Raw genomic sequence first — 24,777 nt, forward strand, 5'->3', positions numbered from 1 at the left:
GTAGGTGTCTCGGTGCTTGAACTGCGGGCTGCTGATGTTGGCCAGAGAGGAAGATGATGAAACCAGGCAGGAAGCGGGCATTTCTGAGACGATGTGGGGCGGTGCACCTGCACCCTGGGCCGCCTGGTGACTTTGCAGGGCCCCAGTGCAGGAGGGCAAAGTGAAGGAGCCCATGTGGGGTTGCTGTGTCTGTGGAGCCCTCTTTGAGGGGCAGAGGCTCAGGCTTCTCTGGGCTCCTGGTGATGGGCTGTCTTCCCCTTTCACTGTGGTTTCCCGTGTGAGTCTGGAGTCATCCTTTATGTGTCCCTGTGGACACCGTCTCGGCCCCAGAGAGCAAAGCCTGGCTTGTACACCACATTGCAGCTTCTTTTGGCTTGTCCACAGTGCGAGGCGAAGCTAATGGAGAGCTGAGTGTGTGATCAGCTCCTCAGGGGGCCGTGGTACCCCTATGGGGATTCCTCTGAAAATCTCTCTTATGTTTTTCTACAGGCAAATGGCATCTTGGACACCACGGCTCTTATCACCCCAACTTCCGTGGTAAGAATTCTTTTGGGGATTTGTTGCCTGGGAAACAGAAAATAAAGGTCTCTGTGTAAGACTCCATGAACAGCTAAGCCATCCTGTCTCTGGGGGCAACCCTAAGTTAGGACATCTTTGTTCACGAGGTCATTTGAGTGCATTTGGGGTGCCAGGGCTCTCCGGGACCTTACATCCCACTTGCTGGCATCTTCCTTGACTGTCCTTCCTTGGTGCCTGTTTGCCCTTCCAACTGCCCCATCACAGGCCCATCAGCTTTTTTGCCATCTCTCAGTTCTTTACACCTCAGGGAACATTCTGCCCCATGAGGTCCAGACATGGCTAATCTGGGAAGAGGTAAAAATTGACTGATGGGTTCACCGAAGCAGGAAACCTGGCCATAGACCCAAACAGGAGATGCTGCCTCTTGGCCTCTTCCTGCAGCCTTTGCTTCCTCACCCTCTGGCCTTGGGGAAGTAGGCCAAGATCAAGCTACCAAAACTGGTTCTCTGAAAATCACTTTGCTGAAGGGCGGATTCTCCAAACGTCCAATTCACTGAATTATTGATGGTTTTTCAAAGTTGCAGTTCGTGCCACTGACCTTTTCCATTTCCTATAGGAAGCCATGGACTTTCTCTTAAAGGCATTTACCATGATCTCAGCTTTGGTGGCTTCTGCTGTCCCTGGCCCCTTCCTCTTCTGCCATTTTATAAGCAAATGTGATTCTCTGACTACTTTGCAGACTTCTCCCCTCCCTTGCCCTAGTATCTCTCCCTATCTCTATGGAAAACGGCTGAATTGTTCTGTCCTAGACCTGGCGGAAGGTTTGCATTGGAAGATTTTTGCATTTGGAGAATGACTTTCAGAGGGTTGGCCTGGAGCCAGCCTTCAGCAGGGACCCACTGGTCAGTAACCCCATTGGATGACGTCTTCTTCAACTCTTACCTCGCCTTTGATGCTCATTCCTCTCCCTCTCCTCCCTTGAGCCCCTTTTCCCAGGTGGGCATTCGTGGCATCGTCCGCACATGCTTTAAAAAAAATGACAGATGGGAGAAGTGAAGACCTGGCTTTTGCACTCACTAAAAATTACTCCAGAACTTGTTTCCTCCTTGGTCTTCAGTTTTCTCACTTGACAATTGAGGGGTTGGACCAGATCAGGTGTTGGCACCTTGAGGGCGTATTCCTGTGGTGAGGGGATACTGAGACCAGCTCCTATGCAGCAGGAAGTGGTACCATGATGGATCTGGTGTCTGCTGTGGGTGTGGGAAGTGGGAAGAAAGAGTACCTCCTACCTATTTGCTCTTTGGACCAGACAATTCCAAAAAGCCTTCTGGCATGGACACTCTGAGGTTTCTTCATGCTTATGTCCAAGTTCACTCCTTTTCCCTCCTGCCTCTTACATCCTCTCTGTGGTGCACTGTCCTGGTTCCCCGTCTCACTCTGTCTCCCAGGCTGGAGTGCAGTGACATGATCTCGGCTCACTGCAACCTCTGCCTCCCTGGTTCAAGTGATTCTCATGCCTCAGCCTCCCAAGTAGCTGGGACTACAGGTGCCCGCCACCATGCCTGGTTAATCTTTTGATTAAAAGCTTGGGTTGGAGAAGAGACAGAATGAAGGAGGAAGTCAGAAAAAAAACTTCACATGCCCTGGGTTATGCCAAGCACACTTCCACATTCCTTCTAAGCACCCACGCTCCTCTTGCTGCCCTGGGCTGTTCCTCAGGTCAGGGCTCCTGCAAACACAACGAAGTCTTTCTAACACTGGGGTATGAGGATGCCTGTGACTTAGATCAGTGGTTGGCATAGACCTGTGGTCCAAATCCAGTATGCTAGCTGTTTTTGTAAATAAAATTTTATTAGAAAACAGCAAGGCCAAGCATGGTGGCTCACGCCTGTAATCCCAGCACTTTGGGAGGCCGAGGTGGGTGGATCACCTGAGGTCAGGAGTTTGAGATCAGCCAACATGGTGAACCCCTGTCTCTACTAAAAAAATAAAAAATTAGCTCGGCACGGTGGTGCATGCCTGTAACCCCAGCTATTTGGGAGGCTGAGGCAGGGGAACTGCTTGAACCCAGGAGGTGGAGGTTGCAGTGAGTTGAGATTGCACCACTCCAGCCTAGGCGACAAAACTGAAACTCCATCTCAAGAAAAAAAAAAAAAAGAAAGAAAACAGCCAATATGTACAGTCATTTGTGTACATATTGTCTGTGGGTGTGTTTGCGCTACAATGGCAGAGTTGAGTGGCCTTAACAGAGATCATCTGACCCACAAAACCTAAAATGTTTACTATTTGGCTCTTTCCGGCAGAAGTTTGCTCTCCTTGGTGGAGAGTCATCCTGATACCGGATGCAGTAGCATTTCAGGGCTATGTTGTGTACCTAGGGGGTAGCTAAATCCATTTGTGCAAACCAAGTTAGCATGAAGGTATCAATTTTTTAAAAATACAACAAACAGGCTGGGCGTGGTGGCTCATGCCTATAGTCCCAGCACTTTGGGAGGCCGAGGCAGGTGGATTACTTGAGGTCAGCAGTTTGCAACCAGCCTGGCCAACATGCTGAAATCCCATCTCTACAAAAATACAAAAATTAGCTGGGCGTGGTGGCAGGTGCCTGTAGTCCCAGCTACTCGGGAGGCTGAAGCACGAGAATCGCTTGAACCCAGGAGGTGGAGGTTGCAGTGAGCTGAGATCGTGCCACTGCACTCCAGCCTGGGAGACAGACTGAGACTCCGTCTCAAAAAGAAAAAAAAATGCAACAAACATCTACTAGTTATTCTACATACACCACATATTGGGTTGGCAAAGATCTAATGTCTAACTCGAGGAGTGCATCACTAATGGGGAAGACGGTATTACCCAGATGATAAAAAGTCTGTAGGCTACACTAGGAGAATGGGTTGAGTGCAGGGCTGTGGCAGGCGGGATGCAGTGAAGAGCAGGGAAATTCTGTAGGAAACTTCACACTCAAACTGGGCTGGGAAGTGCTAATGCAGTTTCACCTGTGAGAGACACAGAGCAGAGAATTCCAGGCAAAGCCACCGAGGCCCCAAAGCATGAGGCTCACAGGGAACTGAAGAGAGCTTGCTTCTTTTAGGAAGTGTGCTTATAGAGAGGGCCAAAAACGATTTGGAGGGGCAGGAGTTGAAGCTGAAAACACAGCTCTCCCTATTCCTGGGCCTGGAATTTGAGGCTAATGAGAAATAGCAATTCTTTGTGAGATTTGAGTTCTATCTACCTCTAGGAAATAAAGAGAGCTGAAGCAGTTACCCGGGTAATTGGGGAAGGTTTCCTTTTTCTGGAGAATTTTTGCATTCTAGCTGCATATGCAGCTATAGCCTTTGATTAAAAGCTTGGGCTGGGCGGGGCGCAGTGGCTCACACCTGTAATCCCAGCACTTTGGGAGGCTGAGGTGGGTGTATCACGAGGTCAGGAGATTGAGACCATCCTGGCTAACACGGTGAAAACCCATCTCTGCTAAAAATACAAAAAATTAGCCGGGCGTGGTGGCAGGTGCCTGTAGTCCCAGCTACTCAGGAGGCTGAGGCAGGAGAATGGCATGAACCTGGGAGGCGGAGCTTGCATTGAGCCGAGATTTCCCCACTGCACTCCAGCCTGGGCGACAGAGCGAGACTCCGTCTCAAAAAATAAAATAAAATAAATAAATAAATAAAGCTTGGGCTGGAGAAGAGATAGAAGGAAGGAGGAACTCAGAAGAAAACTTCAACACAAAGGCTTTGGGTTTCAATGCTTACACCCTTCCATCCCTCACCTTCACTCCACCACTCCAAGCCCAAATTCTGCCAGCCTTTTGAGTCCCAGCTGAAAGGCAGTATCTTTCAAGGAGCATTTTGAGATTCCTGCCCCATCCCCATCCCACCATCTCTATCGGGGGTAACTTCCTGTGATCACTCTTGTTGGCTCACCTATTCATCTCTTATTTCTTAATCTTTATATCTTATTTTCTCCTCACATGAAAAGTCTCTTGAAGGCAGAATTTATTGTTTCTAAAAAATTTTTTATAATTTTTTTTTCTCTGTGGTTGTGGCAGCTAAGAACAACTGTTTTTTTTTTTTTTATCCCTTAAAGTGTCATGTATATAGTAGGTTTTCACCAAATACTGAGTATGTCCATAATTTCGTTGAAGATGTTAGGCATTCAATAATTCTCTCCACTTCCTCCCAAACTGGGTTAATTCTAATCACAAGATGTTTTGCAAATCTAATCTAACAGCCAGAACCCAGCAAAGTGATTTTCTATGCATACTACAAAGGGATATTAATCAAATCCTCTTATAATTACATACTCTATAGCACTGCAGTATTAAATCATAGGAAATTACATTTTTGTCGTGGGTGTACAAAGGCAAGCACATGGAGTCGCAGCCACGTGGGGGTGCTAACCGGTTGCTTCTATTCCAGGTTTTGATTACTACTTTGGAATCCCATATAGCCATGATATGGGCTGTACTGATACTCCAGGCTACAACCACCCTCCTTGTCCAGCGTGTCCACAGGGTGATGGACCATCAAGGTAATGCTGTCTGACACATTTGCGATAGGCTCCAGGACAAGGCAAAGTTCCAAGACTGTGGTCCATCAGCAATAAATTAAAGATGCAGACAGGAAACAGTTAAGACGGCAAATAAGATACACGGTACATTCTGTGCAAATTTAAATGTGTTATTTGCAGGGAGTGCAAGAAACCTTTCAACGATGAGGTCCACAAAATTCTTCTATTGAAATTTTCCAGGTTCCTCAGACTATTGAGCTCAGCTAGGGAGAGGCTTGTGCTGCCAGGGTCTCACACATGTGGGGCCTCCCTCCTCCTCTGCCTGCTGTCTTTGCTTCTAGCCCAGACACTGGACATAAGGAGGGAGGGAGGGAGAGAGACAGACAGAGAGAGAGAGAGAGAGAGAGAAAGTGCGCAGGATTCCTTTTGAGCTTCTCCCCGCATGGACAACTAAGCCAGCATTCTGATGTTGGAATGCCAAACAGGCACCAAATAGGATGTTTTGAAAAAACATTTAATGAAATGGGAAAATGCTTATGATATAATAGTAAGTGAAAAAAAAAAGCAGGAAGCAAGTCATCAACAGTAAGATCCTAATGAGCTCTGTAACCCTATCTTTGTAGTCCTATCAACGGAGACTCAAAGGAGATATGCCAAAATGTTATCAAGGAATCTCTCTGGTCGTGGGACTCAGGGTTTTCATTTTCTTTTTTCTTTTTTTTTTTTTTTTTGAGACGGAGTGTTGCTCTGTCACCCAGGCTAGAGCGCAGTGGCGCGATCTCGGCTCACTGCAACCTCTGCCTCCCTGGTTCAAGAGATTCTCTTGCCTCAGCCTCTTGAGTAGCTGGGATTACAGGTACCCACTACCACACCAGGCTAATTTTTGTATTTTTAGAAGAGACGGGGTTTCGCCATGTTGGCCAGGCTGGTCTTGAACTCCTGACCTCAGGTGATCTGCCCACTTCGGCCTCCCAAAGTGCTGGGATTTCAGGCGTGAGTCACCACACCCAGCGGTGACTCTTTCTCCACTTTCTCTTTATTTTCCTCTTTGTCATTGTATTTCCTAAGTATCCTGAGATGCATTTATGATCACAAAAAAAAGATGATAAGCCTCACTCAGGTAATAAAGCAGCACAAAACACGTGTTCCCTTGTTCGGACAGTGCACTGTGGTTATTTCTAAGGCTACAGTTGTCTGAGCCACTTGGGAAAGGTGTGAGTCTCAGCTCGTCTATCTATAAAACAATAGTTAATATAATAGTGGGTCTTTATTGAGAAATTGTTACATTCTAAGCACTGTCTATATTTATCTGTAATCCACGTGACCACTGTGTGAGGTAGGTATTTCTTAGGTTGGTGCAAAAGTAATTGCGGTTTTTGCTGTTGAAAGTAAAACCACAATTACTTTTGCACCAACCTGATACCTGATTTTACAGATAAGGAAGCTTATGTTGCCTAGGTTGCACCGGAGCTGGAAAGAGGTAGGAATGGAGATTCCAATCCAGGTCTCTCTGAGTCCAGAGCCCATATGCCCTTCCTATCTTTGCTACTCATAGCGTAGTCATTGAACCAGCATGGTGGATATCACTTACATGCTTGGTAGAAGTGCACAGATTCACATCCTACCCCCAGGTCTGCTTTTTAACAAGACTTATGCATGCAGTGAGCTATGATTGCATCACTGCACTTCACCCTGGGTGACAGAGTAAGATCCAGTCTCAAAAAACAAAAACAAAAACCAGCCCAGGGATTCTGCACATTATGGCACGAGAAGCAAGGCTATAGAGCATCCTGCTGCCCTTCTCACCCACTGTGGCCTGCTGGGCATACCTGTAATCCCACCTGGCCATATGAAGGTATGACATATGTCAGCCAGTCTCTTTTTAAAATTTAAAAATTTTAATTAATTTATTTTTTGGAAGGATGGAGTCTCGTTCTGTTGCCCAGGCTGGAGTGCAGTAGCACAATCTCTGATCATTACAACTTCCGCCTCCCAGGTTCAAGTGATTTTCCTGCCTCAGTCACCTGAGTAGCTGGGATTACAGGCTTGTGTTACCATGCCTGGCTGAGTTTTGTATTTTTAGTAGAGATGGGGTTTCACCATGTTGGCCAAGCTGGTCTTGAACTCCTGACCTCAAGTGATCTGCCTACCTTGGCTTCCCGAAATGCTGGGATTACAGGCATGAGCCACTGCACCTGGCCTTCTTTTTGTTCTTCTTCTTCTTTTTTTTTTTTTTTTAATTTCAATCCTTCTGTATTTTTTTATTTTTATTTTTTAATTTTTAATCTGTGTTAAAAATCTCTTTTTAATCTATGTTAAAAATCCAGTAGACAGCCAGGTGCAGTGGGTCACTCCTGTAATCCCAGCACTTTGGGAGGCTGAGGTGGGTGGACCTTGTGAGCCCAGGAGTTTGAGATCAGCTTGGTCAACACAACAAAACCCCATCTCTACAGAAAATACAAAAATTAGCCGGGTGTGGTGGCCCGTGCCTGTAGTCCCAGCTACACAGGAGGCTGAGGTGGGGGGATGGCTTGGGGAGGAGGTTGCAGTGAGCTGAGATTACGCCACTGCACTTCAGCCTGGGTGGCAGAGCCAGATCCTGTCTCAAAAAAAAAAAAAGAAAAAAATCAAACAGAGAAAAAATGGGTGGCTTAGGAGAGAGAGAAAAACAGGAAAGAAGGTAAATGACTCATGGAGTTGCAATGGTATAATAAAAAGCTGAAAAATTCAACATAAATATGCGATTAGTGTTATAATGCCCAGCATGGTGATAATTCTTTTTCTCTTTTAAAAAATTTGGGATGCCTGTAATCCCAGCACTTTGGGAGGCCGAGGCGGGTGGATTGCTTGAGCTCAGGAGTTTGAGACCAGCCTGGGCAACATGGTGAAACCCGTTCTTTACAAAAAATACAAAAATTAGCCGGGTGTGGTGGCACACACCTATAGTCTCAGCTGCTCAGGAGGCTAAGATGGGAGTTTGAGGCTGCAATGAGCTGAGATTGTGCCACTGCACTTCAGCCTGGGCGACAGAGTGAGACCCTGTGTCAAAAAAACAAAACAAAACAAAAATTGTGGTTTTTGACAATTATCTACACAGTCTGACCATATCTCCTATATTTCTGTAATGGGGTGTGTGTGCATGTGGGTGTGATGGGAAGTTTTGATTTCTTCACAAATCCTTCCCAGCACTATTAGGACGACGTATTTGCCTGAGAGAACTCCATTCATTACCACCTCTGTCTGCATTGCTCTCAGCTTCTCTCTTGGTTCTCTTTGGTGACCAGGACTGAGAGCTTGAGATTTTTCAGAATTCCTAATACACTGAAGCTGTGTGCAATGCACTAACCATTTGTTATCTCCTTTAGACCACCACCTCCCCTGTAAGGATGGCACAGGCCCTCCAATGCCACGGATAAGCAGATAACTCTGGGAGCTTAAGTAACTTGCCAGAGATCATGACCAGAGTCAGACCATGACTCAGCCACATTGATGGGCAGCTATGGGTCGGATTCATTTCAATCTGTAAGACCAAAACTTGAGCTTGTGTTGTTTTGTCTTGAGATGCAGTTTTGCTCTTGTCGCCCAGGCTGTAGTACAATGGCGCAATCTCAGCTCACTGCAACCTCCGCCTCCTAGGTTCAAGCAATTCTCCTGCCTCAGCCTCCTGAGTAGCTGAGACTACAGGCGTGCAGCACCACGGCTAATTTTTGTATTTTTAGTAGAGATGGGGTTTCACCATGTTGGCCAGGCTGGTCTTGAACTCCTGACCTTAGGTGATCCACCCGCCTTGGCCTCCCAAAGTTCTGGGATTACAAGCGTGAGCCACTGTGCCTGGCCTGGTCTTGAACTTCTGACCTCAGGTGATCTGCCTGCCTCAGCCTCCCAAAGTATTGGGATTACAGGCGTGAGCCACCGTGTCTGGCCATGAGCTTTTTTTTTTTTTTTTTTTTTTCCCCAGGAGATGTTATTAGTTTGACTAGTATTTTTTTTCCAACTGCTGAAGTTTCTCCAAATTCTGCAAACATGGCTTAAAATTAAAATTGTCCCAACCCATCTTATGTATTCCTTTTTATTTATTTATTTATTTTTGAGACGGAGTCTCACTCTGTCACCCAGGGTAGAGTGCAGTGGGATGATCTCAGTTCACTGCAACCTCCGCCTCCCGGGTTCAAATGATTCTCCTGCCTCAGCCTCCCGAGTAGCTGGGATTACAGATGTGCACTGCCATGCCCAGCTAATTTTTGTATTTTTAGTAGAGACAGGGTTTCACCCTGCTGGCCAGGCTGGTCTCGAACTCCTGACCTCAAGTGATCTGCTGGCCTCGGTCTCCCAAAGTGCTGGGATCACAGGCATGAGCCACTGCACCTGGCCCATCTTATATATTCTGTCCTATTGACAGACCTGGTATTACATGAAGTCCCAATTGTTGACTTCGGAAAACGCTGAGTTGCACGCCATACACAGAGGCTGGGATTGAAGTGAGACAGCAGAGAAAGCCAGCAATGGGGCTACTGATTGGTGGTGGGACTCTGCTTGACATCATTTAGGTTCTTTAGACCTCAGTTTCTCTCCCCGCAAAATGCAAGTAATAAAAAATAATGTCCCTAGCTCACGAGAGTCTTTGTAAGCTTTACAGAGTGGTCAGCTCGTCCATGGAACATAAATATCTATTCAAAGGGAATGGAAGAAAGCATTATGCATAGACTTTTACACTTGGAGGAAATGGCCAACCAGAAAAATCATTTGGGGCCAGAGTGTTGTATTTATGTACATATGCATTGTTGCATTAAAGCATTTAGTTCTGCTCTGTGAGTACGTAGGAAATGAATACTCTATGGTCTGTGGTTTCCACACAGGAACCTTCAAAGAGACTGTTCCACTGACGTGGCCCTCCCTCTTTATGAAAACCTCAACATTGTGGAGCAGCCGGTGAACTTGAGCAGCCTTGCCCAGAAGTATGCTGAGAAAGCAACCCAGTTCATCCAGCGTGCAAGGTGAGGAGTCTCCCTCCCTCCGCAGGGCCTCCCCCTGCCTCCACCTACCCGTGCACACACAGCATGTCCCTTGGCCTCAGCACGCTTGAGGCCATGGCAGAGTTTTGCTGCTCAGCAGAGATGGATGCATACATGTCTCCTATGAGTAAAGCTGGAAAACAGCCCCTTCTGGAAATCTGCAGTCCTGGATTAGAGATTCCTCAGGTATGTTCCTAGAGTCCCTGGGGCTTATCCCTCTGTTGCTTTGATCACGTTCCACTGCCATGATCATTTTGTCCTCTCCTTCTAGGGTACAAGCTCCTCGAGGGTAGGGCCTGCCCACTGCACTCTGGGCACTCAAGGCATTTGTTGAGCTCACTAGCTGGCAGGATGTATTACTTTTCCATTGCTGCTGTAACAACCAACCACTAATTTAGTAGCTAAAACAACAGTAACTTACCCTGCTACAGATCTGGAGGCCAGATGTCTGAAATGAGTCTTAGGGGGCTAAAATCAAGGCATCAGCAGGACTGTTTTCTTGGGGAGTCTCTAGGGAGAATTCCTTCCTTGCCTTTTCCAGCTTCTGGCATTTCTGAGCTATGGCCATATCATTCTCAACTCTAATTCTGTTGTTCACTTGCGTCTTCAGTCAAATCTCCCCTCTGGCTCCCACTTACGATAGCACTTGTGATGGTGTTTAGGGTCCACCAGGAGAATCCAAGGTGATCCCCCTACCTCAAGACCCTTAACATAATTCCACCTGAAAACTCTCTTTTGCCATACACCGTAACATTCACAGATTCCAGGAATTAGACCCTGCTTATCTTTGGGAGCTATCCTTCATTCTACCAGACAGAAGTTACAAATTCCCACATCTAGAAGGCACAGATAGGTAACCTTAAAGAGGGAAGCAGGATGAACGTAAGGCATTAGGGAGTGGTGGGGTCTACAGTGAACCTGTAAGCACATGCCCCATCTGAAGGGGGCAGCTACTACCTAGCTCCAGCTGCTTGGTGCTTCTTTGTGAAAATGTGAACCTGGAATGTCACATCTTTTCATTTTACAACAGAGATAGGATACCTGGCTTTTATGTGAAACCTCCTGATTTTGAAATATTAGAAACTACTAATTAACAAAAGGCTGGGGGTGGTAGCTCATGCCTATAATCCCAGCACTTTGGGAGGCCCAGATGGGCAGATTGTTTGAGTCTAGGAGTTCAAGACTAGTTGGGCAACATGGTGAAACTCTGTCGCTACAAGCAATACAAAAATTAGCCAGGCGTGGTGATCTGTACATGTTGTTCCAGCTACTTGGTAGGCTGAGGATGGAGGATCACTTGAGCCTGGGAGGCATAGGTTGCAGTGAGCCAAGATTGTGTCACTGCATTCCAGCCTGGGTGACAGAGTGAGACCCTGTCTCAAAAAAAATATAAAATGAAAAGTAAAATAAAATAAAAGTAAATAAGAAAAACAAAGAAGTGGGCTGTGTGTGGTGGCTCCTACCTGTAATCCCAGTGCTTTGGGATTACACTGGGTAATCCTCCACGATCGCTCGAGGCCAGGAATTCCAGACTAGCCTGGACAACCGGGTGAGACCTTGTCTTTACAAAAAATTATAAAAAGTGGCTGGGCGCGGTGGCTCACGTCTGTAATCCCAGCACTTTGGGAGGCCAAGGCAGGCAGATCACCTGAGTTCAGGAGTTCGTGACCAGCCTGACCAACACGGGGAAACCCTGTGTCTACTAAAAATACAAAAATTAGCTGGGAGTGGTGGCACCCATCTGTAGTCCCAACTATTTTGGAGGATGAGGTAGGAGAATCACTTGAGCCCGGGAGGTGGAGGTTGCAGTGAGCCCAGATTGTGCCACTGCACTCCAGCCTGGGCGACAGAGTAAGACTCTGTCTCAAAAAAAAGAAATTAATACAAGTTATTAAATAGCTGAGCATAGTGGTGTGAATCTGTAGTGCCAGCTAACTGGGGTGGCTGAACTGGGAGAATCACTTGAGTCCAGGAGTTCAAGGCTGCAGTGAGCCATAATGGTGCCGCCGTACTCCAGCCTGACACATGAAGATCCTGTCTCTTAAAAAACCCCCAAAACCGGCCGGGCGCGGTGGCTCACACCTGTAATCCCAGCACTTTGGGAGGCTGAGGCAGGTGGATCATGAGGTCAGGAGATCGAGACCATCCTGGCTAACACGATGAAACCCCGTCTCTACTAAAAATACAAAAAATTAGCCAGGCGTGGTGGCGGGCGCCTGTAGTCCCAGCTACTTGGGAGGCTGAGGCAGGAGAATGGCGTGAACCCGGGAGGTGGAGCTTGCAGTGAGCCGAGATCAGGCCACTGCACTCCAGCCTGGGCGACAGTGTGAGACTCCATCTCAAAACGACAACAACAACAACAACAAAACCCCCCCAAAACCCAAAAAACAAAAAAGCAAAAACAAAACCATACCACAGTGTATCTCTAATAAATCATATACCTGTGAGGTGTCAGGGCAAAGAATGGACATTGTGAAATAATGGACAACTCCAAAATTGTGCACACTTATTTGGAATGCACACCCATAGACTGTGGGGTGCAAGTGCACACACACACATGTACCTGCACACATGCACACACAGTCACCCTCGCCGCCCCCTTCATAACTGCCTTCTGCTGCCCTCTAATGACCCCATATATGTTCATCTTATCTTCCTCCCAGGAGATTCCACTCCTCAAGGGCAATGGACTCCAAGAAACTTGGTGTTTTCTACAGCCTTAACCTAAGTGGGCAAGAAAGCACGTGCTGCACGGCTGTCCACTTGGGCAGAATTAAAAAGGGACTCTACCTGTGGCTAAGTGATCACAGCAGCCCCTTGAATATGCAGGAATCCCCCACCCCTCGCTCAGCCACATTGGACGTTTTTAGAAGCTCAGCAGGGAGGGTAGAGGCAGCAATGCAGGAGATCCAGGCATCCTGTTTTCTTGGTAATAAAACCTATTTAAGGATTGAATCTCAAAAGCAGCTCCTAAGGTCTTCAGAAATTGCATCTTAAGGGTTTATCAGGACTTTCTAAGAACACTGTTGTTTTATTTCAGATTGTCAATAGTAGAAAGGGCAGAGCCTCTTCTCCCATCTGGAGGGTTGAGCGTCTCCCAGCTCCCTGGATCTTTGGGATGGTTTCAGGCCCCTGTGCCCCATGGCACGTGGATGCTTCAAGGCTAGTGGGGACAGTCTCTTCTGCTTTTGTGGTGACTCAAACGACACTGTGTTCTTAGGGGAAGGAATGGGGACTCGGGGCTGTTTAATGCCCCCTCCGAAGTGGGCATAGGGCCTGGACATCCACCCGTTAATTAATCCATTAAAGGGCAAATCAACCAACAGCCTCTTTATTATACAAAAAAGGGGAACAGTTTTGTTAATTCATTAGCTGGTTATTAAGTGAAAAGTCCTGAGTCCTGTTGGCATTTAACTTTACAGAAGGAAATCCCCAGAAATGCTGATTTCTTTGGGATTTCCACATGCCAAATGATTTTCTGAGCATCAGCAGAAAAGGCCCTCAGGTCCATGCCCTTCCTCCTCCATGACTCTGGCCCCTGCCTCAAGCCCCTCCCCAACCTTGGACCTGTTTTTCAAAACCACCAGCTATCCCTAGAGTGTGGCTTCCCGCTCTTCCTTGACAAGGGGGCCCACCCTGGGACTTAGGGAGTTTTTACTTGGGTCTTTAGTTGGCTTTAGTGTCTCACCCAAGACCCTCGACGTAGTACTTGGGTATCACTGCTGGTCATTCAGTTTACTTGACTTTAGACCCTTTATCTGGTAGCAATGCTGAATGCTAATGCTTGATTGGAGTTTTTTAAGCAGCAGGCAAATCTCTGAATGGGAAAAGGAGCAGGTAGAAGGCATGACTCCTAGGTCACAGAGCTAGCTGGGCCTCTGTTCCTTTTGAGGTCTGGGACCGTGCATTGCACCTAAGTGGGAAATACAGGGCTTGATAAGCAGGAGTGTATCGGGCATCAGGATGAGCAGTGGCCCAGCATGTTTTAAATCAGACATTTCTTAGTTTTCCTTTTTTGAGACTGAGTCTCGCTCTTGTCACCCAGACTGGAGTGTAGTGTTGCAATCTTGGCGCACTGCAACCTCTGCCTCCTAGGTTCAAGCAATTCTCCTGCCTCAGCCTCCCGAGTAGCTGGGATTACAGGCGCCTGCCACCACACCCAGCTAATTTTTGTATTTTTAGTAGAGACGGCGTTTCACCATGTTGGCCAAGCTTGTCTCGAACTCCCGACCTCAGGTGATCTACCTGCCTCGGCCTCCCAAAGTGCTGGGATTACAGGTGTGAGCTACCGTGCCCAGCCTGAAATCAGACCTTTCAAACAAATCAATCTTCCATGGTGTCATGTACTACACATTGAAATCCTAACCCTTAATGGGGTGGTATTAGGAGGTGGGGCCATTAGGAGGAAATTAGGTTTAGATAAGATCATGAGAGTGAAGCCCCCATGTTGGGATTAGTGTTTGTATTAAAAGAAGAGAAAGAGACTATGGTGTGCTCTCTCCTGGCCATGTGAGGATACAGTGGGAAGGCACCTGTCTGTTAATAAGCCAAGAATCAGCCCCTTACCAGACAATGGACTTCCCAGCCTCTAGAACTGGGAGACGTAAAGTCAGGCGTGGTGGCTCATGCCTGTAATCCCAACAGTTTGGGAGGCCAAGGGTAGGAGATTGCTTGAGCTCAGGCGTTCAAGACCAGTCTGCACAACATAGTGAGACCACCCCCATCTCTACAAAAAACACAACAAAACAAACAAACAAACAAATAGGTCCTTCTGCAGTCTAGAACCTGGAAAAAGAAAAAAAAGGCCAGGCACGGTGGCTCACGCCTGTAATCCCAGCACTTTGGGAGGCCGAGGCGGGTAGATCACATGCAGTCAGAAGAAGTTCGAGATCAGCCTGGCCAACATGGTGAAACCCCATCTCTATTAAAGATACAAAAATTAGCCAGGCGTGGTGGCACATGCCTGTAATCCCAGCTACTTGAGAGGCTGAGGTAGGAGAATGCTTGAACCCAGGAGACGGAGGTTGCAGTGAGCCGAGATCATGCCATTACACTCCAGCCTGGGCAACAAGAGCGAAACTCTCAGAAAAAACAACGACAACAAACAAACAAACAAAAACAACAACAACAACAAAACCCAAAAAACAGAATTGGGAGAAGTCGATGGTTGTATACTAAGCCACCCCAGGGAGTAGTATTTTGTTATAGCATCCCGAGCAGGCTAAGACACAGGACACGCATCTTTTGGAACTAGGTCCTCAGGATGCAGAGATGAAAGACATGTTCCAGCCTTCATGAGCTCATGCCTGGGATCTGCAGAATTCTCCGTTTTCCTTGACTCACTACCCGTCTTCATTGCTGGCCCCCATGCTTGCCTAAGTGCCCCTGCTGTGGTGCTGCCCCCTCCTCATCTTGCCTCTCACCCGGCTCCCACCCGACACCAACCTATGTCAGGGATCCAGGTTCAGCTCCAAAGACCATACTCACCCCCAACCCCTCTTTCTCCTTTCTCCTGTTTGAATGCAGAGACGGATCTCTAGTGAGTGAGAAAATAAACTAATGACTAGCGAGGCAATCATATCGAACGTCTCCCCCAGGGCTATGTTCTCTGCCTTGTGTGGTCACCACACACCGTCCTCCAGGTCCCACTGTCTCAGGGATCTTTCCCTCCCCTCCACACCCCAAACCCCATTTGGTTCCCCTGTTACACCTTCCACAGCACCTTGTATTTCTCTTCCATCTCTCCTACGGGCTGAGTATTCCGTATCTGGAATGCTTGGGACCAGAAGTATTTCAGATTTTGGATTTTTAAAGATTTTGGACTATTTGCATTATACTTAACCGGCTGAGCATCCCTAATCCTCCCATGAGTATTTCCTTTGAGTGTCAGGTCAGCGCTCAAACAGTTTCGGAGTTTGGAGTATTTTGGATTTTCAGATTTGGGATGCGCTGCCTATACTAACTTTTTAAATAATCATCTTATTTATATTTTAGTTGCCTTTTTCTCTTTTCTGGTCTCAATTAGATGTTAAACTCCAAGAGGGTGGAAATCGTATCTATTGTGCTCATTCCTCTGTCCCCAGTGCCCAGTTAGAGCTTAATAAATATTTAATGAATGAATGAATGAATGAGTGAGTTACTTTATCCAGCTCCAGTGATGTGCTGGTGCTGTGCCAGGGATTCAAACGTGAATTAGACATGTCCCGTCTCTGAGTGATTCCCAAGCTAGTGGGGAAACAGATATGTAAAAACATGGCTTTAATGCAGGTTGTTTGTATCTTATTAATACCGCAAGAAGCAGGGAAAAGGGCTATGGCAGGGATGGGGGCAGACAGGAGGCAGCCAACCATGACCTGGGAACAAAGGAGGAGGACTATTGGTGGCTTTGGAATTGGATCTTAAGAACTGATTAAGTGTTTTTAGACAAGATAACAGGGAGAATACTGCTGAGAGAGGAATAACATAGACGAGGCACAGGAAGTAGGTGAGGTGCTTGGGACACTGGCATATAGAAAGAGTCTTTGACGGGGAAGGAAGGTCAGGCTGGAAGGGACGGAGATAGGGAAAGCTGCAAAGACTGGGTGAGGAGTTTGGATTGACCCTGCAGGCTGCAATGAGCCCTAGTACGTTTCTTTTGTTTCTTTTCTTTTTTTCTTTTTTGAGATGGAGTTTTGCTCTTGTTGCCCAGGCTGGAGTGCAATGGCGCGATCTCGGCTCACCGCAACCTCTGCCTCCCAGGTTCAAGCGATTCTCCTGCCTCAGCCTCCCGAGTAGCTGGGATTACAGGCATACACCACCATGCCCAGATAATTTTGTATTTTTAGTAGAGATGGGGTTTCTTCATGTTGGTCAGGCTGGTCTCGAACTCCTGACCTTAGGTGATCCAACTGCCTCGGCCTCCCAAAGTGCTGGGATTACAGGCGTGAGCCATCGTGCCTGGCCGAGCCCTAGTACGTTTCTAAATAGAGATCTGCCAGATCAAGTCTGGGTTAGAGAAGGTTGTCTGTGATGCCAGGGTCTAGTGGAAGATGGCAAAATGGTGGGGCGGGGGACAAGTGGTTATTGCAGCAGTCCATTTCAGAGAGACCCCTTGCCCATCCATCCCCAGGGAGCCACCACCAGAGAGGCCAGTGGGCTGAGAGCTGCAGGTGTTCATTTCCCCCTGCATGAGGGAAGCCCTGCCTTCACCTCCAGGCCTGCCTCCTTCCACCCAGGCACCATCTGGGGACACTTCTTGAGAGATGGGTGCCTCTCACCTGCCCTCTTCCATTTCGGATCAGATGATTTTCCCCAGCCTTAATGGTCCCTGCACCATAATCTTCTCCACACCCTGTCTCCACACCCTGCCCCATCCTCTTGCTCTCCTGGAATGTCCCCTCTGTCATCTTGTTTTTTTCCTTCTCTACTCACCATTCCACTTGTTTTCCCACAAAAATAGCATGTGTTCCCTTTAGTAATCTCGGAAAACTGAGACAAGCAAACAAAAAAAAATCACCCTGAATTCCACCCCAGAGATAACCTGTTTTTTTTTGTTGTTGTTGTTTTGTTTTTTGTTTATTTGAGACAGAGTCTTGCTCTGTTGCTTAGGCTGGAGTGCAGTGGCACAATCTGGGCTCACTGCAACCTCCGCCTCCTGGGTTCAAGCCATTCTCTTGCTGGCTGGGATTACAGGCACGTGTCACCATGCCTGGCTAATTTTTGTATTTTTAGTAGAGACAGGGTTTCACCATGTTGGCCAGGCTGGTCTTGAACTCCTGACCTCAGGTGATCCACCCACCTCGGCCTCACAAAAGTTCTGGGATTACAGGTGTGAGGATGACCTGTTTTAATACCTCTGAGTATGTTCTTCTAGCCTCATTCTATGCTGGTGCATAAACATGTGTTTCCCTGGTTTTATTAAGGTATACTTGAAATGAATGTGTTTTAGAAAACAAAAGTGAAGTCACATTGTGATATAATCAGTATTTTTTTAAAGCATCAGGTGTCCCCCACTCTATTTTCCATTCAGCACAGGTGCATAATGAAGAGGTGGCTTGCGGGACAGATGTCCCCAAGGGACTAGTCTGTGTGGGCTCTGACTGATGCCATATTTTGGAATCTAGCCTGGCATCAGGATGCAGGGAAAGAGGTACATCCTTGGGCATCATTTATGCTTACTACTGCTGGCATGTATTCAACATTATTAACAAGGAAGCGGTCGGGCGCAGTGGCTCATGCCTGTAACCCCAGCACTTTGGGAGGCCAAGGCAGGCAGATCACTTGAAGTCAGGAGTTCGAGACCAGCCTGGCCAACATGGCAAAACCTCATCTCTACTAAAAATACAAAAATTAGTCAGGTGTGGTGGCGTGCATGCCTGTAGTCCCAGCTACTCAGGAGGCTGAGGCAGGAGAATTGCTTGAACCTGGGAGGCGGAGGTTGTAGTGAGCCAAGATCGCGCCACTGCACTCCAGCTTGGGAGACAGAGCGAGACTCCGTCTCAGAAACAAAAAACAACAACAAAATAAGCTACCATTTATTAGATGCTTAGTGTGGGAAGTTACACAACTTTGTTGGGGAGGTCTGATTGTCCCCATTTTATAGATGACAGAGGTTAATTGTCCAGGGCTATACAGTCATGAAATAACAAATCTGGAGGTTTGGATGCAGGATTCTCAAGCCTGTGCTCTTCATCAGCCTGTGCTCTGCCATCTCTCATAACTGCCTGTCTCTGTAAGCCTCTGGCTCAGGGTGCTAATGTGACTTTGATAATGGGTGAGAGTTTGGAAGATGATGATGGATGATGAAGGGTGGACAGCAGGACCACCCCTCGCCCATACACATGGTGAGCTGATTTCTAAGAAAACAGCTGCAGTCTGTAGCATTTGCCAATTCCTGAGGTGTAAATATTCAATCTCATCATGGCTGATTTCCAGCTATGGAGATGTCACCGAATGTGGCATTGAGAAATGATGGGCAGTAGCAAGCCATTGTGTGTTATTTCCACCACACAGATACAATAGGTGTAAATAACCCCATGAGCCTACATCATAGTAGAATGTAGTAGTTGGGAAGTGATAAATGGTGAGAATGTACTGCTTTCAAAAAATATTATTTATTTATTTAATTTATTTTTTTTTTTGAGACAGAGTCTCGCTCTGTCGCCCAGGCTGGAGTGCAGTGCACAATCTTGGCTCACTGCAACCTCTGCCTCCTGGTTTCAAGTGGTTCTTCCTGCCTCAGCCTCCCGAGTAGCTGGGATTACAGGCACCTGCCACCACGCCTGGCTAATTTTTGTATTTGTTAGTAGAGGCAGGGTTTTGCCATCTTGGCCCAGCTGGTCTCAAACTCCTGACCTCAAGTGATCCGCCTGCGTCGGCCTCCCAAAGTGCTGGGATTACAGGTGTGAGCCACCACGCCTGGCAAAAAAAAAAAAAAATAAAATTTATTTAATTGTGAACTTTTATAATTGAATTTTTAGCAATGGCCATGTTTAACAACTGGTTTGCAAAATTCTTGAAATTTGAGCCAGGTCTAGGCACCACTGCGATATGGAATCTACCTGAAAATTAAAAAAAGCCACCCCCACTGGCCAGGCACTGCCCTGTGCAGGGTAACCAGCCAGTAGATTGTAAGCTGGAAATAAGGACCCATTCACTCAGCAGGATGTCCTGATGCAGGCCACAACCTGCACAACTGTACATGACCATCCCTGGGAGAGTTGGCATCAGGCACTGCAAATCATTGCTGTACGAAAAAACTAGGCAAGAATGGAGATGTTTTCTGTCTGCACTGTCCAAGCTGCTAGCCTCTAGCCACCTGCTGCTGCTGAGCATTTGAAATGTGGCTAGGAATTTATGTATGTGTGTGTGTGTGTGTGTGTGTGTGTATTTTATTGTGGGTATGTATATATACAGGTATATATAATCATAAAATGTTACCATCTTAACCATTTTAAATGTAAAGTTCTGTCACATTAAACATTCACTTTGTTTTGCAACCATTACCACTATCCATCTTCAGAACTGTTTCATTTTTTCTAACTGAAACTGTACCCATGAAACATAAACTGCCCAGTTTTTCTTCCCCGCAGTGCCCCGCCACTCACCATCCTACCTTCTGTCTCTGAATTTGACTATTATGGGTACCTCACACAAGTGGAATCATACAATTATTTGTTTCTTGGTGACTGGATTATTTCACTTAGCATAATATTTTCCGGGTCCACCCATGTGCTAGCGTGTGGGCCATGGAACTTTTAATATGATTTAATTATCATTAATTTAAATCTAAATAGCTACATGTGACTTGTGGCTGCTGCCCTGAACAACACAACTCTAGCAATGTTGCAGAGAAAGTGTGGATTAAAATGGGGAAGGCAGATGCCCCTGTCTTGGGACTTGTGTCCAGGGTTTTATGCATAGCAAAGAGAACTGAGTGCAAGCACAGTCCCGGGCGGCAGACCCTGGGAGCCAGGGTGCAGGGGGGATTTGAGGGCACAGTTGGCTATAGAGCAAGGCTGTAAGGTGGTGTAAACCAGGGTGAGCTAAGGAGAACCCTGGGGACAACTGAATCTCTGCGTGAACTAGTATGAAAGGGCCATGCATCTACCCCCACCGGAATGTTGTTGACTCTGTACTCTCCCAATACCCTTGCTTGGTGTCCTCTGAAAGATCCCCCATGGATGGATCTGTGGGAGAGGGGCCCCCTGAAGGTCCCTGCCACCGTTGTGATTCTGCAGCTGCTCTTGGCTGGGAGTAGGACTGGGACCTTTGCTTGGAGGCCACCCAGCTCCCTCCAAGCCTTTCATTCTGCACTTTCCAGGGAAATCAGGATTAGTACAGAGGCAGCCGAACAACAAGGCCTCTGACAGAGCCCTGATCTAGATGTTACCCGGTGGTCATATGTGTCCTTGAAATACCTGTGATCAACTCGAGACAACCATTTATCTCTTAGAAAGGAACAAGGCTGGCCAGGCACAGTGGCTCACGCCTGTAATCCCAGCACTTTGGGAGGCCGAGGAGGGCAGCTCACCCGAGGTCAGGAGTTTGAGACCAACCTAGCCAACGTAGCAAAACCCCATCTCTACTAAAAATACAAAATTAGATGGGTATGGGGGTGGGCACCTGTAATCCCAGCTACTCAGGAGGCTGAGGCGGGAGTATCGCTTGAACCCAGGAGGCGGAAGTTGCAGTGTGACAATATCGCGCCACTGCACTCCAGCCTGGGCGACAAGAGTGCGACTCTGTCTCAAAAAAAAAGAAAGAAAGGAATGAGAGGCTGAGAATGGACAGGATAGTCTGGATGCTGCAAAATAAAATTTAAAGGTGTGTGTGTGTGCCTTAGACTTTACAGTGTGGCAGTTAAGAGCAAGATTCGGACATGTAACTAATTGCATATCCTGGGCAAGTCCTTTAATCTCTAAGCTTCTGATTCTTCATCTGAAAAACGGGGCTATGATGAGGACGAACCTAGACAACGTGAGTCCCATATAATAAGCTCTCAGTAAATGATAAGGGATAGTAACTGTTATTACAATTCTCATTTTTAATTGGCTAACCAGATTGCTTTCACATTTCCTTGGAAGGTTCTGGATAAATGTGTCCTTCTTGAGCCCGTGGGGCAGAAGGAGCTTTGGGGATTTTCCTGGAGGAGAGGGAGGATCCCTGAGGCACCAGATGAGCCAGGAGAGCCTTCTGCAGAGTCACCTTTTGGTTCTCCTGTTTCAGCACCAGCGGGAGGCCCTTCCTGCTCTATGTGGCTCTGGCCCACATGCACGTGCCCTTACCCGTGACTCAGCTACCAGCAGCGCCACGGGGCAGAAGCCTGTATGGTGCAGGGCTCCGGGAGATGGACAGTCTGGTGGGCCAGATCAAGGACAAAGTTGACCACACAGTGAAGGAAAACACATTCCTCTGGTTTACAGGTAAAGTAGTAAAAGCCAGCCAGCCTAACTGCCATTTAATAGACAACCTTGCACATTACCTGTGAAGAGCAGAGTCTGGCCCCGTGATCCCCTTTCATAGGTCAGGAGGCTTGCTTTGAACTTGTGGCCCAGATAAGGCTTGCTGGCCTGAATGCTGAGCACCTGTCCATTGGGGCCTCCAAGGCCAAGTCCCTGGAAAGGTTTGCACACACAGAGTAGGCACCTTGCTGGCCCCTTGTGTGTCGATTCAGGCTATCTGGGTATTGCTCTTAATTGCCATTGAATGACATTGACATTGTGAGCCTGTGTTGTCCCTGTGCAGTTCTAAGATTTCCCTCTTCTCCATCTTCCCTGGTCCCAAAGATTCTACTTGCTGCCACTCCCCGTGTCACGTCTTTTGGCTGAGTGGCCTTAGCGAGCTGAACTAGTGGCCTCTTTAAAGGCCTCACACATGCATTGTGTGTTTTAGGTTTCTGTCTGGAGCGACTGCAGAGGTTATAAGCACTGCTTTTGGCCAGGTTGACTCACACCTATAATCTAATAACAGCACTTTGGGAGGCTGAGGCAGGCGGATCACCTGAGGTCAGGAGTTCGAGACCAGCCTGGCCAACATGGCAAAACCCTGTCTCCACTAAAAGTACAAAAATTATCTGGGCATATTGGCACACGCCTGTAGTCCCAGCTACTCTGGAGGCTGAGGCAGGAGAATCGCTTAAACCTGGGAGGCGGAGGTTGCAGTGAGCTGAGATCGTGTTACTGCACTCCAGCCTGGGAGACAGAGCAAGACTCTGTCTCAAAAAAAAAAAAAAAAAAAAAAAAAAAAAGCACTGCTTTCAGGTCAAGTAGAGACTTATACTCTCTACCATGCAGTGAAGGTGTTATAAACTCCTACAGGGTTTGAAGCTATACTCTACTATTGGGGGAATTCCCTTAATCTCTCCAAGTCTCCTTTTCCTCATCTGCAAAATTAAGCTAATAACCGAATCTACTCCATAGCATGTTGGAGGATTACAAGATGATGTATGTGAAACACTGGGTGCATAATAGATGCTCAATAAACAGTTGCTGGGCTGAAGCTGATGACAGTGGCAATGAGATTGCTGACACCTTACAAAAAGGCAAGGGAGGAAAGAGGAAGGAAGAGGAGGAAAGGCAAGGAAGGCAAGAGGCTCACGATGGGACTGGGTTGGGGCAGGAAAAGGCCACCTGTCTCTGAAAGCCCAGTAGAGACACGTCTCATATCAAGGGTTGTTCTTCACGGATGGGAATCATATTTGTCTTTATTTATTTATATTTATTTATTTATTTAGATGGAGTCTTGCTCCGTCACCCAGGCTGGAGTGCAGTGGCATGATCTCAGGTCACTGCAACCTCCGCCTCCTGGGTTCAAGCGTTTTTTGCACCTCAACCTACAGAGTAGCTGGGATTATAGGTGCCCACCACCATGCCTGGCTAATTTTTGTATTTTTAGTAGAGAAGGGGTTTCACCATGTCGGCCAGGCTGGTCTGGAACTCCTGACCTCAAGTGATCTGCTTGCCTCCGCCTCCCAAAGTGCTGGATTACAAGCGTGAGCCACTGCACTAGGCCCATGTTTGTCTTTATAAGTCCTTTTTCTATCTAGTTCCTGCTCTGTGCAAGGGATATAGGGCCAGAGTAGGAGGGTCAGCGAAAGTGTCCAACCAGACTGGTGACCATTATGCTTTTTCTGGTTTCTAGGAGACAATGGCCCGTGGGCTCAGAAGTGTGAGCTAGCGGGCAGTGTGGGTCCCTTCACTGGATTATGGCAAACTCGTCAAGGTAAGGGGCTCAGCTGGGGTTGGTGGATCCCATTGCAATGCTGAGCCCAGGCTGGGGTGTGGGATTCTGCCTCCGGGTGGGGGACAACTTATATCTGGGCCTTAGGGTCATCATTGTGAAACAGGGACACATTTGCTCACCAGCCACCAGCACCCAGAGAAGAAGGAACAAGTAGTGGTGGAGAAAACGACTGCTCAGTTTGGACTATCCCTGTCTCTCCTCCTAGAACTTCCCAAAGGCGACCAGCCCTCCACCCAATGAGCCAGTCTACCTACAAACATTCCAACAAATGAGCTTTGTCTTTACTTTCATCCTGTTCCCTTGCTCTTCCTCCTTCGTTTTTAAAAATTCATCCCTCCATCCATCTAACCATTAATTTATTTCATCCATTCAAAAAATATTTAGTGTACAACTGTGCAAGGTTTTTAATGTACATTGTCTCCAGTTCTTACAAGAGTGAGAGGGTGGCAGTCATAGCTCCATTTACAGATGAAGAAAAAGAGAGGCTAGGCCGGGCGCGGTGGCTCACGCCTGTAATCCCAGCACTTTGGGAAGCCCAGGCGGGCGGATCACGAGGTCAGGAGATGGAGACCATCCTGGCTAACATGGTGAAACCCCATCTCTACTAAAAATACAAAAAATTAGCCGGGCGTGGTGGCGGGCGCCTGTAGTCCCAGCTACACAGGAGGCTGAGGCAGGAGAATGGCGTGAACCTGGGAGGCGGAACTTGCAGAGACAGAGCCGAGATCTGCACTCCAGCCTGGGCGAGAGTGCGAGACTCCGTCTCAAAAAAAAAAAAAAAAAAAAAAGAAGGAGCGAGGCTCAGAGAGGGTAAGTAATTTGCCCATGTCACACAGTTTGTGAGGAGGGAGCCAGGTTTTCCACTGAAGTTAAAGTTGGTGCTCGCCCTGCTGTACCATAATGCTTCTCACAGCTGCCTCTGTCTCTATTTCAACATCTTCCAACTTCCAACTCAGCTCCCATCTGCTCTGGGAGAGCTTTGCCACAAGGACCTCACTTTCTGAGACTGCAGCCATGCTGG

At 47.4% G+C, this 24,777-nt stretch overlaps 1 protein-coding gene across 14 annotated transcripts in view; it reads left to right on the forward strand.

Moving 5' to 3' along the window:
* Positions 1-24,777, forward strand: part of ARSG (arylsulfatase G) — a 187,273-nt gene that overhangs the window by 89,594 nt on the left and 72,902 nt on the right. For 10 of the 14 annotated variants that reach the window (XM_034942764.3, XM_063599344.1, XM_034942762.3 and 7 more), the window contains exons 4-8: positions 490-537; positions 4,932-5,043; positions 9,879-10,016; positions 21,741-21,937; positions 23,655-23,735. In XM_034942764.3, the coding sequence (XP_034798655.1) occupies positions 490-537; positions 4,932-5,043; positions 9,879-10,016; positions 21,741-21,937; positions 23,655-23,735 (576 nt within the window). The remainder of the gene's footprint in view (positions 1-489; positions 538-4,931; positions 5,044-9,878; positions 10,017-21,740; positions 21,938-23,654; positions 23,736-24,777) is intronic. The other 4 variants (XM_055101708.2, XM_057300298.2, XM_055101709.2 and 1 more) reach the window with 1 other exon arrangement.

Source organism: Pan paniscus, chromosome 19, assembly GCF_029289425.2.
Source record: "Pan paniscus chromosome 19, NHGRI_mPanPan1-v2.0_pri, whole genome shotgun sequence".
Lineage (NCBI taxonomy): Eukaryota > Metazoa > Chordata > Mammalia > Primates > Hominidae > Pan > Pan paniscus.